The sequence below is a fragment of the Vigna unguiculata genome, chromosome 9 (assembly GCF_037176805.1).
Source record: "Vigna unguiculata cultivar grain cowpea cultivar isolate G323 ecotype 2 chromosome 9, ASM3717680v1, whole genome shotgun sequence".
Classification (NCBI taxonomy): Eukaryota; Viridiplantae; Streptophyta; class Magnoliopsida; order Fabales; family Fabaceae; genus Vigna; species Vigna unguiculata.
In genome coordinates this window covers 1,493,013-1,510,404 of record NC_140800.1, presented here as the reverse complement: position 1 = coordinate 1,510,404, position 17,392 = coordinate 1,493,013, and the positions used below count along the sequence as shown (strand labels likewise).

The following is a 17,392-nucleotide window of genomic DNA, read 5'->3' as shown; positions in this document are numbered from 1 at the left end:
TTTGTGATTTATGAAAATATTTATCACAATACTGGCAGGAAATAAATGTTGGTCCTGAAAAGTATTGTAATGTATGAGGACATATATTTGTTTCAGTTATATTCATTAGATAATATCCAGAATCATCTAATATTGCGCCCAATTCATTATATTTGTCATTTAATTTGAAATCATATTCTTTAGGGTAAATTTGGATAAATTCATTATTTGTGAAATCATTTATTAAGTCATAATTTTTGGGTTGTTTTTCTAAATTAATTTCATCATTGTATTCTGTTATACTAACTACTGATAATATTTCAGAATCAGTAGATACATCTTCGTCAATTGGAAGAAGATTCATGTGGCAAGATTTGATGAGCTCTGCTTCTTTTGTATAAATATTTGCTATGTTTGGACAATCTCTTGAGAAATGTCCAGTTTGGCTACAAGCATAACATTTTAATGTTTGTTTGTAATTTTTATTTTCTCTAAATTTTCTAACGTGCCTGTCAGGGTTTAGAGTGGGTTTCCTAGAATTTGAGGATCTTATAGTATTCTTGTGAAGGCCTGGGCTGGTAAGAATTGTGTACCATAAAAGCTAATGGCTTCTTCTAATGGTCTAGTGTTTATTCTATACATAGAAGAAATATGATTACTTATTCTTCCTATGAAGGTTATGTCTAAATGTAGATTTTCACCCATCCAGTTGGGTCCAAAACCTATCGTTTGTACTTCTAAGTTTATATGATTTATAAAATCTTGTAAAGTTAATGTGAAATTTGGAGCAAGATAAATAAGGGAAAATGGTTGATTTAAATCTACTTCTAAAATCCCTATTACACTTTGTGAATCATTATTTTGAAATCTTGAATCGTGTAGAACTATCAAGGCTCTAGCTCCAATCATATGTCTGGCTAAGGATCTGACTCCAATGGTAATTAATCCCATGTGGACATATCTTCCTTGTTGATTTTGTAATTGTCTTCCTGTTTGTGGAGATATTAGAGGGATTATCTCATAGGTGTTGTCAGGGAGATGAAAATCTTCTATTCTCCTATATCGATAGAGGTTTGTTCGTTCAGAACTTAACCAACCTATGTTGTATAACTGTCTAGGATTTGAGAATCTATCTTTGAGTTAGATCCTATATCTGTATTTTGTTGTATATCTACTAAATCTTCTAATCTTCTAATGTTAGTAGTTCTTTGTCTATTTAAAAATCTATCTAAGATTCCTGGATGTTGTATAAGATTTTGACTTCTAGTCTGATGTTCCCTTAATCTTCTGGGGGTTCCAGGGAATCTTTGTGTGCTACTAAGTTCTGTTGTACTATTCATATTAATATTATCAGTTTGTGTTTGTGTAGACGTATTGGTTTGTGTTATCATTACAAACTATTATCATTGTTTGAAGAAGGTGATGTGTTGGTACTTGCAGCTTTTGAATCTTTTTTAGTTGTAACTTTGATAAATTTCTGTGAATTTTTAGAAGTTGTTTTTATATGTGTATGTGTTCCTAAAAATAGTTTTGATACTTGCTTTATAAGACCATCTATGTCTTTGGACAAGTTCGTCCCTTTAGTAGAATCAATCATATGATTCAATTTTCTAGAAACTTCTTCTAGAAGAGCTATTATAGTGTTATTTTGTCCTATAATGACTATGTGTACAGGGTCTACTTCTGAAGTAGGTTTTTTATATCCTATCGGAGGAGAGTTTGTAATTTTTTCAACAGCAGTTAGGGCTGATTTGTAGTCGGAGCCTAGAAATGGCTGTATGTTATCCATTAAAGAAAATTTTAAAACAAAAAAACAAGAAAGCAGTGTAGTGGCAGGAAAACAACAGTAAGTAGGCAAAGCGGAAAAGCAGTAATAGGAGATAAAAGGCAGGAATCTACGGAATACACTGTAGAATAATATTTATAAAAGAATATAAATAATCATAAGGCTCAAAAACTCTTTTTTTTTTTTTGACATAGTAATCTTTTGATTGTTTCTAGTCAGATCTGAGAACAAAATTTACAAAAGCATATAAACAAAAAAATATATATGCAAAGAGTGTCGCAATATGCAAAGTATTCCTCAACCCTCAGAGGCAGATCAGATGAGACTTATGGCTCTGTTGGCTCTTCTAGCCATAACCTACCCGATCTACAAAGGGTATCCTAGCAAATACAAGCCACTTCAATTACACAAATATTCAGAAGGTATCCAATGATTTCTCGCTTTCATACCATGGAAGAAGGAAATATATAAGAAGGAGATATGTAAGATTATGAGAATATAAATCTGGCAATGGCGGTTATCGTGGAAAAGAAAATAAAAACAAAAAGATAAAATATATGGTAATTGGGATTGAACAGTTGAAGTAAATATTAGTGAAAAGAGACGAAAGAGGGAGTTACGTAAAGGATAACTGCATCTGCAACACATGGAAATGCAAAAGCAATACTAACACTTGCACTTACAGAAAGAGAGAGGAGAGAGAAGAGAAGGGTCCCACCACAATGCAACATCGCTCGTGCATGTCACGGGCTCGTTGGTGAGCCGCCAACACTTCCACCACAAATTCATATTATTCCCTGTGCTTCACTCGGTCCTTGAGATTGGGAAGCATTGGTACCTAGCTAAGCTAAAGCTAAACCCTTCAGTTTTAGCTTAGCTTATTGTGCTTTTGCTTTCTCCACCATAAACAACCACCGCCGTTACCACCACCACCCACCACCATGTTTTCCACCACCACCACTTTTCTTTACTCTTGCTTCCTTCTCGTCTGCCTCCTGTCAGCTCTTTCCTGTGTTTCCATGTTCTCTGGTAATTATTTTCTTCTCTTTACAGTTGTCTAAGCAAATAAAAAACAAAGCTTGTTGTTTTTGTTATTGTTCTTGCGATAGAGTCTTTGCATGAGGTGCAAAGACATGAGTCACCCTTTTAAGGATTCAGATTCCGTTTCCATGATGTTAGCACAAGATCTCTTTTTTTCTTTCTTTCTCTCTCTCTTTCTCTCAGATTTCGATGCAACAGAGCCCAGAAAAAGCATACTCAGCGTGGTGACGGTTGAGATTCTCCCGTTTCTGGCGTCACCTTGAATCTCTCTCAGCCAGCTTACGCAAAAAAGGGGTCTTTTTTTTTTGATAAAATATTCATGTGGGTCCTTGTATTGTGATTCTCCCTTTGACCATCTCTCTTGGGTGTGCCTTTCTGGGCTTGTGTTGGGCCTGTGGATGAGTTGACACCTGATTCACATGGAGATGGCGTTTGTGTGAGGACCGAGTAGAGAGAGATCAGAAAATTTGTGTTTTGTTTGGTTGTTATATGTTGCGTGTAGCTAATGGGTCAATTCATGACTCTTGTTAGTTCACTGGAGATGTTTGTGTTGACAAGATGATTTATAGTAACTTATTATTCTGATTGGGACATCTGAGTTCAAGTTGTGTCTGGAATGGTTAGGGTGTTGGTAGGAGGGTTATGCTACTCTTGTATGGGTCAGATTTTGAAATTAAAATTAGTCCGTGTAAAAGAGAAAGAGGGTGATGCAAGTATCTTGTTTTTGGCAATTGGGATTGTTTCTTCTTCTTCACAACTAGTACTGAGAAATTGTGTATAACTGTCGCAATTTAATTTAGAAAAATGAGTAAAGGAAACGGGAAGCACAAGGTAGCTTTGTTTGTTCTTGTTGATGGATGTGATTGATTGCGTGAATGTTCTAAGTACCTATTTGAAATGATTAGGTATTGAGACAGGAGATTTAGAAAAAAGAGATGATTTGTTTCCACAGATTCTAAGAGACGAGGCAGTGGCGAGGCTTTATGAGCTTGGGAAGGTAACATATCTGAACTCAGCATTACTTTGATACTTTTTCATTTACATTTCTATTCATACATGTATGAGTTTCTGTTCTTGACCCCAATGATCCAGATCCATACAGGAAAATGCAGATAACTTCAATGTCTGTCAGTTTTAAAGTATAGCATTGAAAGACATTTGCAACATTGTGTTATCTAAATTGCTTATTTCATCATGTACACTTCACTGCAAACTGTTTATTCTTTGAATTTAATGTTGTTGTTGGATTACAGGTGAGTGATGGTAAAGGTTATTTGGAGAGGACATTCTTGAGTCCTGCATCCATGAGGGCAATTAATCTTATTCGTAGATGGATGGAGGATGCTGGTTTGAGAACGTTAGCCTTCTAACTTCTTCAACCCTGAATAGTTTTTCTGAAGACGTGACTGATGCTTTTGTTTTTTGCAGTTGGGTGGACCAAATGGGAAATGTACACGGTCGAGTCGATGGTGCAAATGCAAATGCTGGAGCTTTATTGATTGGTTCTCACATGGTGAGTCATTTGTTCCCTCAATTTGTTTAAATAAAACTGAACATTTCCTTGACAATAGTGATGATCCATTTTATGATGGATATTAGGACACTGTTGTTGATGCTGGGATGTTTGATGGATCCCTAGGAATCGTCTCTGCAATATCTGCCTTGAAGGCCATGCATGTCAATGGAAAGCTGGAAAAGCTAAAGCGCCCCGTTGAGGTTAGTCAAGTAACTGATACAAGTAACTGATACAAGTTGGCAATAAAAGAGTACAGGCTTTTGCTTGCTGCTCATTAATAATGTATTGGATCCTTTGGTAATAATGATGTGCACCTAGAAAAAAGATAGTTGAAAATGTACATCGAAATGTTGGAACTATGCTACTGTTTTATTGATGTCATCTTATCTTTCTAATGATTCAGGTGATTGCATTTAGTGATGAAGAGGGTGTCAGATTTCAAACTACTTTTTTGGGCAGTGGTGCTATAGCTGGTATTTTGCCTGCTACAACATTGGAGATATCTGATAAGAGGTTTCACCTTGCAACTTTCTAGTTACAAGTTACATTTATGATAAATTTTGCATCATCAGTATATTTATTCATATACCTCTTTCAGGGATGTAATGATAAAAGATTTTCTTAAGGAGAACTCAATAGACATCACAGAGGAAAGTCTTTTAAAGCTCAAGTATGACCCAAAATCTGTTTGGGGTTATGTTGAGGTGTGATAAACATTTTCATTGTCAATCTATTGAGCTATTTTTCTCAATAATTTCACCAATAAGCTCATAAAAATTTGCTCTGCTGTTGTTTACTACACATTGCAGGTTCACATTGAGCAGGGTCCTGTGCTAGAACAAGTTGGTTTCCCACTTGGTGTGGTTAAAGGCATAGCTGGGCAGACACGATTGAAGGTACGTTACAAATAAGATTTTCTGTCATGTGTTGTAATGCTCTTAATTACTTGGATCAGTTGTGATTGTTCCTTCTATGTGAACCCAACAAGATATAACTGATTATCTAAATCGTCTTTCAAAGAAACAAAACTTTCATCTGCACACTGATGCTGTTAGTTTACTTGTAGTTATTGCTATATTCATATGTTCTTGCCCATGCAATGCTGGTTTATAATTCGTACATAAACAACGATGCAGGTTACAGTTAGAGGATCACAAGGTCATGCTGGAACAGTCCCTATGTCGATGCGGCAGGATCCTATGGCGGCTGCTGCGGAACAAATTGTGGTCTTGGAAAGCCTCTGTAAACATCCTGAAGAATATCTTTCTTATGATGCTCATTGCAGTGATTCAACAGTGAAATCACTGTCAAGCTCACTTGTCTGTACTGTTGGAGAGATATCAACATGGCCAAGTGCCAGTAATGTCATTCCAGGCCAGGCAAGCCATGAAAATTTCTAAAATGCGCTGACCCTGGAATGTCAAAGTGGGCGTGCGTCATCATTTCATATTTTTCTGTTGTCGAGGCCCTTTATGACAGTGAATTTTTGGATTGTTGTAGGTTACATATACAGTGGACATACGAGCAATTGATGACCTTGGACGTGAGGCTGTTATCTATGATTTGTCAAAACAAATTTACCAAATATGCGACAAGCGTTCAGTTTCCTGCATCATTGAACACAAGGTTTTGTTTGGTTCTGTTTGGTTCGGTTTGGTTGTGTTTTTGTTTTTCTCAGTTTTCTGAATTGTACTAACAATGATTTTGTTGTGTTCTCTTCAGCATGATGCTGGTGCTGTGATTTGTGATTCTGATCTGAGTTCTCAGCTGAAGTCTGCAACTTATTCTGCACTAAAGAAGATGGAGGGTGACATTCAGGATGAAGTGCCAACATTAATGAGTGGAGCAGGCCATGATGCAATGGCAATATCTCACTTAACAAAGGTGACAAATTTTTGTTCCTTGTATTTTGGTTTTTTTTTTGAGATGCAATTTACTCTGCAGAATCTGACAATGAATGAGGATTTGAACAGGTGGGAATGCTGTTTGTGCGATGTCGTGGAGGAATCAGTCACTCTCCTCAAGAACATGTGCTAGATAATGATGTCTGGGCAGCTGGTTTAGCAACGTTGTCGTTTCTGGAAAATCTATCATAAGTGATATGATAACTGTGTAAAGCAATAAATAGATATTATAGCTTGTAATTATAGGTTAATTTATTGAGTTAATTCATGAGTTAACTCTTTTTTTCTTTAGTTGTTTGTGTCTTCTTATAGTTGTGTAATTGAATTTTTGGTTTTAGTTATCCTGTTATCAGGAAACGGCTCAAGTTGTTCTGCATGTTCTTTTCCACTGTCGGATAAAGCTTATGACTGATTTTACTTTTTTACTTTAATAGGTATATATATAATGTTAGTATAAATGTCATCTAATAATTTTAGAATGTTTATTGTATGGCTTGGGAAGTAGTTATCATGAAAATAAAAACAAAGTTGTTGATAATATCAAATGCATGGATTATTTGTTCCCACACAAATGCTTGGTTCTCAATCCCTGCTTTATGGAATCAAATTTGTGGCAAATGTATTATTTTGTTGTCTTCTGAGTGAAAAGAAAAAATGACATAATTTTCGATTCATTATAGTGAGTGGTTCTTTAATTGGAGGAGATTGAAAGAGACAACAAGGTAAACCATGTTTTGATTCCAAACATAGAAAACAAAATAGTAGTATTGGGAAGTAGAGTTTATCTGCAAGTGCAATTCTTGGCCATTAATTGTCTTGGTACAAAATAATTTCTGCGAATGTATTATGATATTGTTGTGTCCAATCAAGTGTGGATGACTGAACATAAAGGAATATGAATGAACGTTTGTGGTCAAAGTTCAAATGTGAGTGTTACAATAAAGAAAGGAACACGAATGTAATCATATTCGGATTCGCATTAAGTAGTTCGTATAAACTTTGGATATTCTCTCACGTTGTTTAATGTTTAAGTACAAAAGGACAGTATCCAATACACAGTTCATACCATAGTCTTGAGTTTAACTTCCGTATTTTGTTGTCATTATTATGAAAATAGTGATACGTGGTTAAAGTAAGATTGGGCCAACGTCACACAACTATTAACTTGGATTGGACTGTAGCTAATTCTGTAGGGCTATTGCTTCCTGAACCTCCAGAGTTACTAACTGTACACTGCCAATAAGATGAAAAGACTCAAAAGCCATTCACTGCACCGCACCACCATTGCTGCTGTCACCACGGTTTTCGTCGCAGTTGTCGTCACTGTCTGCGACTACAGAGGAAGAAAAAGAAAGAAAAAGAGAGAAAATATTGAAAAAAAAAAAAATCATTTTGGAAATTTTTTCCAAAACATATTTTGTGTTTCAAAAAGTTGTTTTCGAAACAAATATTAGGTAGAGTTGTTCTGAAAAACTCATTTCGGATATGTATTTTGGAAAATATTTTATGTGTTTCAAAAAGTTTTCTTTTGTGTTTTTTGTAATTTAGAATTGCGCTGTTTAATTGATTATTAAATCTAAATGAATTGTGTACGTGATCATTGATAGTTCATTATTTGTAACAATGTATGTTTCGCGAACTGTTTTTTTTATTAGAAAAATGATTGTTTGATTAATCAAATATTTGTTTATGATTTGTAAAAGAGTTATGGATATGTATTTGATCAATTATTACAAGTAAATCATCAATTAAATCAAACCTGTTATACTTTAATTAATTAGTACAATAAATACTCAGTTAAAATATGCATCATATTTTTTTTTAATTTCATTGTTAATTATATTTCAATTTTTATTTGTATCGTATCATCATTATATTCAATACTGAGTTTTGATAAAATGTTGTTAGGGTAAGATAAATTTGTTTGAGATTTGAGTTATAAAATATGAAAAATCAATAAGATTTGTAAGACATTATATATCTAGAGAAGAAGTGAAAATTGAAATATATAAATTGAAAGTCTATTTCGAAAAGTTATACTTAAAATAAGTTCAAATAATCTTGAGAAGAAATAATTTTGATGAAAATTTGAATGAAAAGAATGACAAAATAGTTATGGAAGAAAATGAGTCTATAAACACATTTTAATGAAAGTGTCGAAAAATTCTGCACGGGAAGTGAAGGTTATTAGAAGTTTATTAAAGGTAAACCTATAAATAAGATATATCTTGAAATCTATGAATACTGTTGGTTGGGTTAATTTTGCCAATTTTTTTATTACTACGTTTAAAAAAGATCGAGTTACGATTAAATTGATTTTAAATATAATTTAGCCTGACTGGTATATATATATATATATATATATATATATATATATATATATATATATATGAGTTTGGTTAGATTATTATAAATATAATGACATTATTCTTAAAATCAATTTAATCAGAACATAATTAATTATAAATAATTATGACATTAATTGGATCATTTTTAAATATAATGAGTTCTAAAGATGTTAAAGTTCTCATATTAACCGATTAGGTTGTTAATCTAATCAATTAGATTAATTTTGGATAATGACTATTAATTTTGTTGTCATATTAATTAATTAGGATATTAACTTAATCTAATTAGATTAAGTATGGAGAATCAACCTTGACATTACAATTAAATTAATTGATTACCTAATCAATTAATTATGTCAGAAAACTATCTTGCTTACAAATTAAACTTCTGCTTCAGTTTTAAACTAACGTTTTGTTGAGAAATCAAAGATCAGAGAGACAATACTAGAGAGTTTTTGGAGAAAATCTGCATTATTCTTCATTGTTTTTCAAGTTTCCATCAAGACTTAAAGAAGATTAAATTGGTTCTAAGGTTTCCTTGGCATAGGATTCTGATGTAAAGTTCTATATAGTTTTTAGGTATATTCGTTTTAGATCTTTCTGCTGTTGTCTTCTGTATTTCCTTCCCTATGGAAACTACAGGTATAGGTAATTGTATGTAGTATTACTCTGGTTGAAATTTTTGAAGTGTATTTCAAGTCCTTGTATATCTAGACTATATGTTTTATATAGGTGGATATTGTAATCCTAACTCTTGATGTTTTAGTAAAAAGTCTAGCTGAGATTACTAAAGACTAGATGTAAGTTCATTTGATTCGAACAGGTAACTAGACTTCTTACTCAAACAATATACCATTGTTTGAATTAGAAAAATGTCGTATTAATTATTTCTTATTGAATAATGTTTCTCAAACACAATTCCTCACTCAAATGATACCTTGTGTAACTTAACTTTTATTTTGCTGATCTAGTTTGTATTTACATGACATACATATATTTTGTGATGAAACTGGTTTAAATGTATCATATACTATTTCATTGTGATTAAATAAAATTAAATAACAAAGAGCAGTTAATTATAATGAGTTGGTTATGGTATGATTTGAAAACGGGTAGTTATCATTTGTGAAATATAATGAAAATATTAAATAAGTTTTGCCCAAGTAATATAAATAAAGATATTGGATGGAGAGAATTTATGACGGTTTTTTGTCACCTTGTTAAGGATGAAATAGTCATTAACATTCAATAAACATGAAGAAAATCACCATACTTAATATATTTTTATAAAATTGATAATTAATAAATACGTATGAAGTTATTATCTTGTATGAGAATTATTATCTATACTACTATTAATTTACTTAGTTTATTTTTGTTTTACAACGATGTCAAATGATATTCTCTAACACGACTTTTATTTTGCTTATTTAGTTTGTATTTCATGACATATATATTTTGTGTATGAAATTGGTTTAAAGGTATCCTATATTATTTTATTGTGCTTAAATAAGATTAAATAACTAAGAGTGAATATTTGTAATGAATTAGTTATGGTATGATTTGAAATCTAATAGTTATCATTTGGAAAATATAATGTGAATATTCAGTAGGTTTTGTCCAAATAATATAAATAAAAAAATTGGATGGTGAACTTCTGAATGTCTTATTTTTTGCCATATTGTTAAGAATGAAAAAGGCATTGACATTTAATAGAAATGGAGGAAATCACCATACCTAATATACTTTTATGAAATTAATAATTAATACATACGTATGAAATTGTGATCTTATACGAGATTTATTATTAGATAAAATTAACATACAATACTATTCTTAATAGTCTATATAAATATATTATTATACGAAATATATTAATTAAAATCTCATTGAACTTCTGAAACACAATTTACAATTAAATATTCATTTAATATAATTATTATGAAATATTTTAATTATTAATTCACTATTTTTTTGCAACTACAATGATAATATGTTCACATATAAAACGTTTTAAGACATTAGTTCTCTAAGAAGTTCTTTATACATTCTTATAAATATGTAATCCTTCTAAACTACCTATTATATGTTTATATTTAACATCTTTTATTTGTAATAAATAATAGTATGTTACACATTCAAGTGTATTTCTATATTATCTTATTAAAAACAACAGTCTATATACAAATAAAATATATATACAATTCTATCATACAGATACGATTATATATTAAATATAACATGTGTCCAAATATATTAATATGTTTATTTTGAAAATAATAAAATATAATATATGTATATTAAAAAATCATGATAAATTCTTAAAAACATAAATACATATTATTGACATTGTGTGATACTTTACCTATAAGTACTAATGAAGTATCCTAAAATACTATACACAAATACTTGTCAGACACAGATATTTCAGATCGAAGTATCGTAGATATATTAAATATTTTAGGGTTAAATATGTTTCTGGTCCTTAAAGTTTCAGTGAAAATTGAAATTAGTCCATTTTCAAAATTTTTGACCAATTTAGTCTTTCATCTTTAAAAATGCCTGAATTTAGTTCTTTAAACCAATTTTTGTTAAGTTTATCTGACGTTCAATATAGTATTTGAATTATTTACATCGTTTAACACATTTTCGTTTTAATGTTAATTCAAATATTATCGTAAAATGCATTTAAAATGTCAAATAAAGAACAAAATTTGGTAAGAAGGACTAAATCCATATATTTCTAAAGATGAAAAATTAAATTGGTATAAAATTTCAAAAAAAAACTAATTTCAAAATTGACTGAAACTTTAGAGATAAAAACATATTTAACACAATATTTTAATATAACTTCAATATAAAATTTTATAAAAAATATTCATTAATGAAAAACTGTTTAGGTGGGTATAACCTTTAATTTCTATGGAATCATTTGTCCCAAAACAATGATTGAATCCAATGAGAACCAATTTGGTTAAACATTTGGAAATTGGGAAAGAAATGACATTTTGAGAATCGGATAATGCAGAATCTGAAGTGATGAAACTGTCATAGAATTTCAAAGCAATCACGAGAAAACATAAGAAAAAGCGATTTCTATGTCCAAACATTGCATAGGGTTTGTCTCCCTTAACACGTGTAATGGTAGTTACGGCCATGGTTTTGGCTCTTAGCAAACGGTTTCATTCATTCTCATTCTGCTTTTCACTCAGTACTGAACCAAAACCGCGACTACAATCCATGGTTTTCTTTCATGCACAGTTCATGTTTTATTCTTTGGTCCCTCATCTTTTACCTATTTACACCATTTTTATTACTTTTTTTTTCCTGTCTGACCATTGCATTTTGAATGATATTGCTAATGTACTTTCAAAATTAATAAGACTCAATTTAATGGTATATCACAATTAATTTATTGGAAAAAAATTGAAAATAATATATTTTTTGGTATCCATAGTATTGGTACCATTTGTACCAATAAGTACAAAATGAAAATAATATAAGAGAATAAAAATAAAATAAATTGTAATACATCCAGTAACATTAATTATTTATTTTTTATAATCATGTAGGAAAGTGTTTTTATAATAAAAATAATAATAAAATTAAAGTACTAATAAAATAATAGATAAATTAAATATATATTTTTTATTTTATCACTTTTTTCTTAAAAATAATTTTATCCTTTTCACATGTGCATACAAAAAAAAATAGTATGCATTGAATGATCTTTATTCAAAACTAAATTATAATGTCTTTTATAGGATTTTGGTTTTAGTTTTTGTTTTTTAATGTTTAATCAGTTTTTTGATAATTCATTATTCGATGTTATATTCAGTTTTATATATTTTGATGAATTTAATTAGACCAAATTAAAAAATGTCCGAATTTCATAATTTAATTGAAAGACTAAAATGAGATAAATTCAAATGAACATTATGGGTAGGAAAAAAACTTGTTTTAAAAAAATAAATAATACAATGAAAATTTTAAAGTAAGTTAATGAAAATAATAACATCAATGCACATAATGTTCAGAACATTAAATCTCATTAAATAAAGTAGAGGTATACCAATATTTGTTATAATAGCAAATATTACACCTTTAATAAGAAGATAAAATCATTATTTTAATAGTTATATCACGATATCTTATTTTATTTTCTTAATTTTGTTTTTTTGTAAAATCTGCATTCTAAGTTTATGATAGCACCCTTTACTATAGCAAATTGCAGAGTGAAACAGGCTATGGAGGGTGACATTCTAAGTTAAATTTTCATTATAAGTCGGAATTTTATATTATTGTTATATGAGGAATATTATCAGTATATTCTCAATAATCTATTAATTAATCCTATCATACTTAATTAACTATTATAAAGTAAAAAAAAAATCATAAATAGAACTATTTAATTGAGACTTATACAGTTTTCCTAATAAAGTTTAGTATATTAAAAAAATGCATTAAAAGGTGTTACAAAAATAATATTTGTATATATTTTACATTTTTTTTAATAACACTACACTTATTTAACTGCAAACAATAATATACATATTAATTATATAAATTAAATATACATAAATAGATATTTAATTTTAAGTTTCTATATATAAAAATTTATTGTTTTTTACATTAAATACTTTATAACACTTACCTTAATAGTTTTTTTAATGTTTTTTATACTATAAATTTTATTTTAATTATTAAATTCAATTAAATGTTACATAGATATATTTACTCTATTTCTGTTTAAGTATAAGTATAGGAGTTTTGGAAGTTTTCTTAAATTCAGTGTCAGAAGTACAGATAACATTAATTATATTTATTATTTACATTCATCTATTTCATTTAATTTATAGTTAATGTACATGCATACATACATTGATTGATTTATGATGAAAAACATTAGACAACACCTCATTTCTTACACATAATTTTGGTAATATCAAAAGTAGTCATGCTTAAAAAAGTAAAAAGAAAATAAAATGAAGAAACTTTTATTAAGTGATAAATATATGATTTGATAATTTTCCTTTCCTTTATGCACACATAACCATCCTCTGGTTTGAGAAGGAGGAAACAGCATCACCGTTCAATGCTTCTCTCTCTTTTGTTTCCCACCAATAAAAACCATATGGAAATGTGCACAATGTTTCTCGCGATAGTGTAGCTCCGCCATCTTCTGCAGCATTTATGATTTAGACACAAAGTTCCTAACTTTTCAGTTTTCTGAGTTTCTGGTAAGAATTTTATTGGTTCTGTGTATGATTGTCTAAATTTACTCTTTTGTGTGTTCTGATTGCGAAGATATGATCTTTTTGTAACATGTTTTGTGGGTGTTGACCTAACCACACTCTGGTTTGCATGTGTGTTCTCTTGAAATCTTTTCTTTTCGATGGTGGGTATCTGTTCATTGGATCTTGTCTTTGTTATTGTTCTATAAGGCTTTGTTTTTGAATCTATGTCTTATTTAGCATTTTCACAAATGAGAAATCTAATACTTGTGAGTACTCTGCCTCTCATTCTAACCTCTGAGCTGGTTTGACCTCACTGTTTACCCCATGTTCAATTTAAGACATTCGCACTTGTGATTTTGCTTTTGTTTTTGCGAGACAAGTCTAAGCAAGAATTTTGTTTTTTATTGTATCCATTGATTTAGATTCAGAAGTGAATCATCTTTTTTGGTGTGTGTTTTAAGATTGTTCCGCCAAATGAATCAGAGGGTTGTTTGATTCAAATTTAAAATTGTGTTGATTTCAAGATTGTACTTGTTTAGTGATCGGTAATTGTTATGACAATCTTGTACATGCATTGATACAATCTTGACATTTCCTTATGGATCTTGGCTAATCGAACAGACTAGGGAGGAATCTGGCTTGGTATGTGTGAGATATTCTTCATGCGTTTGGGATAAATAATGATTATTTTTTGACTTGGGTTGGATGATTGTAGATTGTAACAAGAGATTTTAAGTTTACAATTTGTTTTTTGGAAGCTGTGTAAATATTATCTTCATCACGGGAGTTGTATCTCAAATCAAGACTTTACTTAGATGGCCAACCATAAAGAAGTTCATGAATGAAGTGTCTGATAATTTTTTGAGATGAAATGAACTTGTTAACTTCCTGAAAGCTGGGTTTTACTACCGTTTTTCAGGAGTCGAACTTATTACTATCATTATTTTTGTGAAACTATGACCAACATACTACTGTCGTTATTTTGTGAAATTATGACCAAATTATACGTCACTGCTAGGAATGATTGATCTGAAGATCCTGTTTGGGTTGGTACTTGTGGTGGTTGCTTGAAATGGAACATTGAAGTAATGTGATTTACTTTCAAAGACTAAATTCAGTTTTTTTGTTATTGTTTTACCTCATTAGCAAATAATTGAATGTCCTCCTAAATCATTTCCACCTGCAAAAAGCTTCAATCCTACATCTTTTTAATATCCTTGAATCTGTACGTTCCTCTTTCATTCTAAATTATGTTAGAAAGTTCTGCTTGAGTGGTTTCCTTATATTTTCTTTGCATGTATAATAGATTTTGCAACAGAGATATGAGAGTAATTCCATTTGCCTTCATAAACACGGTATCTTTCAAGGATAGCATAGTGTAACTTTGCTGCTTTCATATTTATTTTAAATACTTGCTAATTTAAATTGCTTTTCCTTCCTGAGAAAATGCTTACTTGCTGATATTCACGCCTTATATTCACTTGTAGCCAATTGAATACATTTCTTTATGTTTTCTGGCTGCTCTGTATACATCCCTGACTTTGTTCATATTTAATATCAGACTAGGTTTTTATCTTGTAGATCTCAAGTTTAATAGTTATTTGAAAATTCCTTGTTGCTCTATAATATCATTTATAGTACCAACTTTTCCCCCTTGCTCTTGTCCCCTCCCTTTTATAAACAACCAAACAACTTACAAACTCTTATGATCTTGTAAGCTCTTTCATCTGTACTTAATTTTCTTTTAAATTTAACAAGGTAATTTTGGAATCACATATGCAGGCTTATCAATTTTGAAGAAGTTCTCTACTTTACCGAATTAGGTTCAGTGTAATTTATATTGCCATTGTTGTATCAGAAATTCTTCTGAACAATCCCGTAACGAAACATGACATTGTTGGCTAAGCTACGCTGTGTCACAATAGATGTTACCGGTACCCTGATGGCTTACAAAGGGGAGCTTGGTGACTATTATTGCATGGCAGCCAAAGCTGCAGGGCAGCCTTGCCCAGACTACAAACGTATGCACGAGGGCTTTAAGCTTGCATATAAGGACATGGCAAAGAACTATCCCTGTTTTGGGTATGCAGCCAAAATGCCAAACATCGTATGGTGGAAAACCTGTGTGCGAGATTCTTTTGTCAGGGTAAGACATCGGTAAAGTCATTACTTTGGTTGTATGATGTATTAAATGTCATAATATAATAGCTAAGTTTTTGGTATTTACATCGGTACACAAGGAAAGGTAGCGTATGTAGTTTGGTTCTAAATTTGTCTTCTGAAACAATTAATGCACTGAACTACGAAAGGTTTAAATCCAATCTTTATTGATGTGTTCAGCTTCATTTAAGCTACCAGAATTGAGCATTGAGTTACAAGCTCATAATATCTGCAATCCCACATGTGAAAATTCATGGAAAAAGTTTGTTTTCTGGCAGGCTGGATATGTTTATGATGAGGAGACATTTGAGAAAATCTTCAGACGCATATATGCATCCTTTGGTTCATCTGCCCCATATTCTGTCTTTCCAGACTCTCAACCATTTCTTAGATGGCTTCGTGAACAGGGTCTCAAAGTTGGTATTGTGAGCAATGCTGAGTATCGCTATCAAGATGTGATTCTTCCAGCTTTGGGATTAAACGAGGTTAGTTTCCTTTGTTTTGTCTAAAAGTTTGCTATGTCAGACTTGTAAATGACATCGAAAGATACGTTTAGAATTGTTTCGAAAACTACTTATATACTTAACCACAAGTGGCATAATTTCACATTCTTAAATTTCTGTGAGTGCCCTTGTTGGAAATAATAGTAGAGAATGGTTGAAATTGTTTAGAGCTATCAATGAAACTGATATTACTTAATGGGACAAGGTTTTTTTTTGGTTGTTGACATCATGATGGTCTTTTCAGATCTAAGACTTGCTAATCACTACAGGTCTTTTTGTTGTCTTGTACACCTACCCAAAGACAAGAATGTCTGATTGCTATGTATGATGATGTTTAATGATGCAGGGATCTGAGTGGGACTTTGGTGTGTTTTCTGGTCTTGAAGGCGTTGAGAAACCAAACCCAAAAATTTATGAGATTGCACTTGAGAGGTCTGGAAACATTGCACCTGAACAAACTTTGCATATTGGAGACAGCATACGCAAAGACTATGAGCCAACTAAGAGCTTAGGGATGCATGCACTATTGGTGGACAGATTTAAGACTCCAGAAGCTGAGGAATGGAGGAAGTCTGGTGCAGTTGTTCTCCCTGATCTACTTGCAGTACAAAAATGGCTTTGTTCAGCTGAGTCAGATTGAGAGAGGCTCTAACTTTTCTGAACTAGTACTTCTGTTATCACCCCCTTCCCTAATGATAATACTATTTACTTTGTCTTGTGACATTCAACCAAATGCATGTGGCTGAATATTTCTCTAGAGCCATGCTTGAGAATCTAAAGGCTAAGAGTTAGATGTAGCTCAAACTCAAATGTAACTCTGCTATACCATATATTCATATGTTACATTCTCTTCCATAGGGTTCTGTGGTTTTCCCCGGTTACATGTATGGTAGAAGTTTGTAGGGAGAATGGTATATT

At 31.1% G+C, this 17,392-nt stretch overlaps 2 protein-coding genes across 6 annotated transcripts; both read left to right on the top strand.

The window, feature by feature from the left end:
* The first annotated feature begins 2,539 nt into the window (after positions 1 to 2,539).
* On the top strand, positions 2,540 to 6,614 carry AAH (allantoate amidohydrolase). Of its 4 annotated transcripts, none has more exons than XM_028048202.2 (12): positions 2,540 to 2,794; positions 3,712 to 3,803; positions 4,060 to 4,163; positions 4,235 to 4,319; positions 4,406 to 4,522; positions 4,726 to 4,835; positions 4,921 to 5,026; positions 5,132 to 5,218; positions 5,459 to 5,701; positions 5,823 to 5,948; positions 6,045 to 6,206; positions 6,296 to 6,614. In XM_028048202.2, the coding sequence occupies exons 1-12, from the start codon at positions 2,707 to 2,709 to the stop codon at positions 6,416 to 6,418; spliced, it is 1,443 nt and encodes a 480-aa protein (XP_027904003.1). In that variant the 5' UTR covers positions 2,540 to 2,706; the 3' UTR covers positions 6,419 to 6,614. The 4 variants fall into 4 exon arrangements, with proteins under 4 accessions (XP_027904003.1, XP_085523095.1, XP_027904004.1 ...); XM_085666969.1 differs by having other exon boundaries at positions 2,591 to 2,794; positions 3,759 to 3,803; positions 4,446 to 4,522; XM_028048203.2 differs by having other exon boundaries at positions 2,591 to 2,794; positions 3,759 to 3,803.
* Positions 6,615 to 13,604: 6,990 nt separating this feature from the next.
* On the top strand, positions 13,605 to 17,327 carry LOC114164806 (Haloacid dehalogenase-like hydrolase (HAD) superfamily protein). 2 transcript variants are annotated; one of them, XM_028049574.2, is made up of 4 exons: positions 13,605 to 13,814; positions 15,594 to 15,957; positions 16,250 to 16,456; positions 16,821 to 17,327. In XM_028049574.2, the coding sequence occupies exons 2-4, from the start codon at positions 15,700 to 15,702 to the stop codon at positions 17,112 to 17,114; spliced, it is 759 nt and encodes a 252-aa protein (XP_027905375.2). In that variant the 5' UTR covers positions 13,605 to 13,814; positions 15,594 to 15,699; the 3' UTR covers positions 17,115 to 17,327. The 2 variants fall into 2 exon arrangements, with proteins under 2 accessions (XP_027905375.2, XP_027905376.2); XM_028049575.2 differs by having other exon boundaries at positions 13,610 to 13,814; positions 15,670 to 15,957.
* Positions 17,328 to 17,392: the final 65 nt, after the last annotated feature.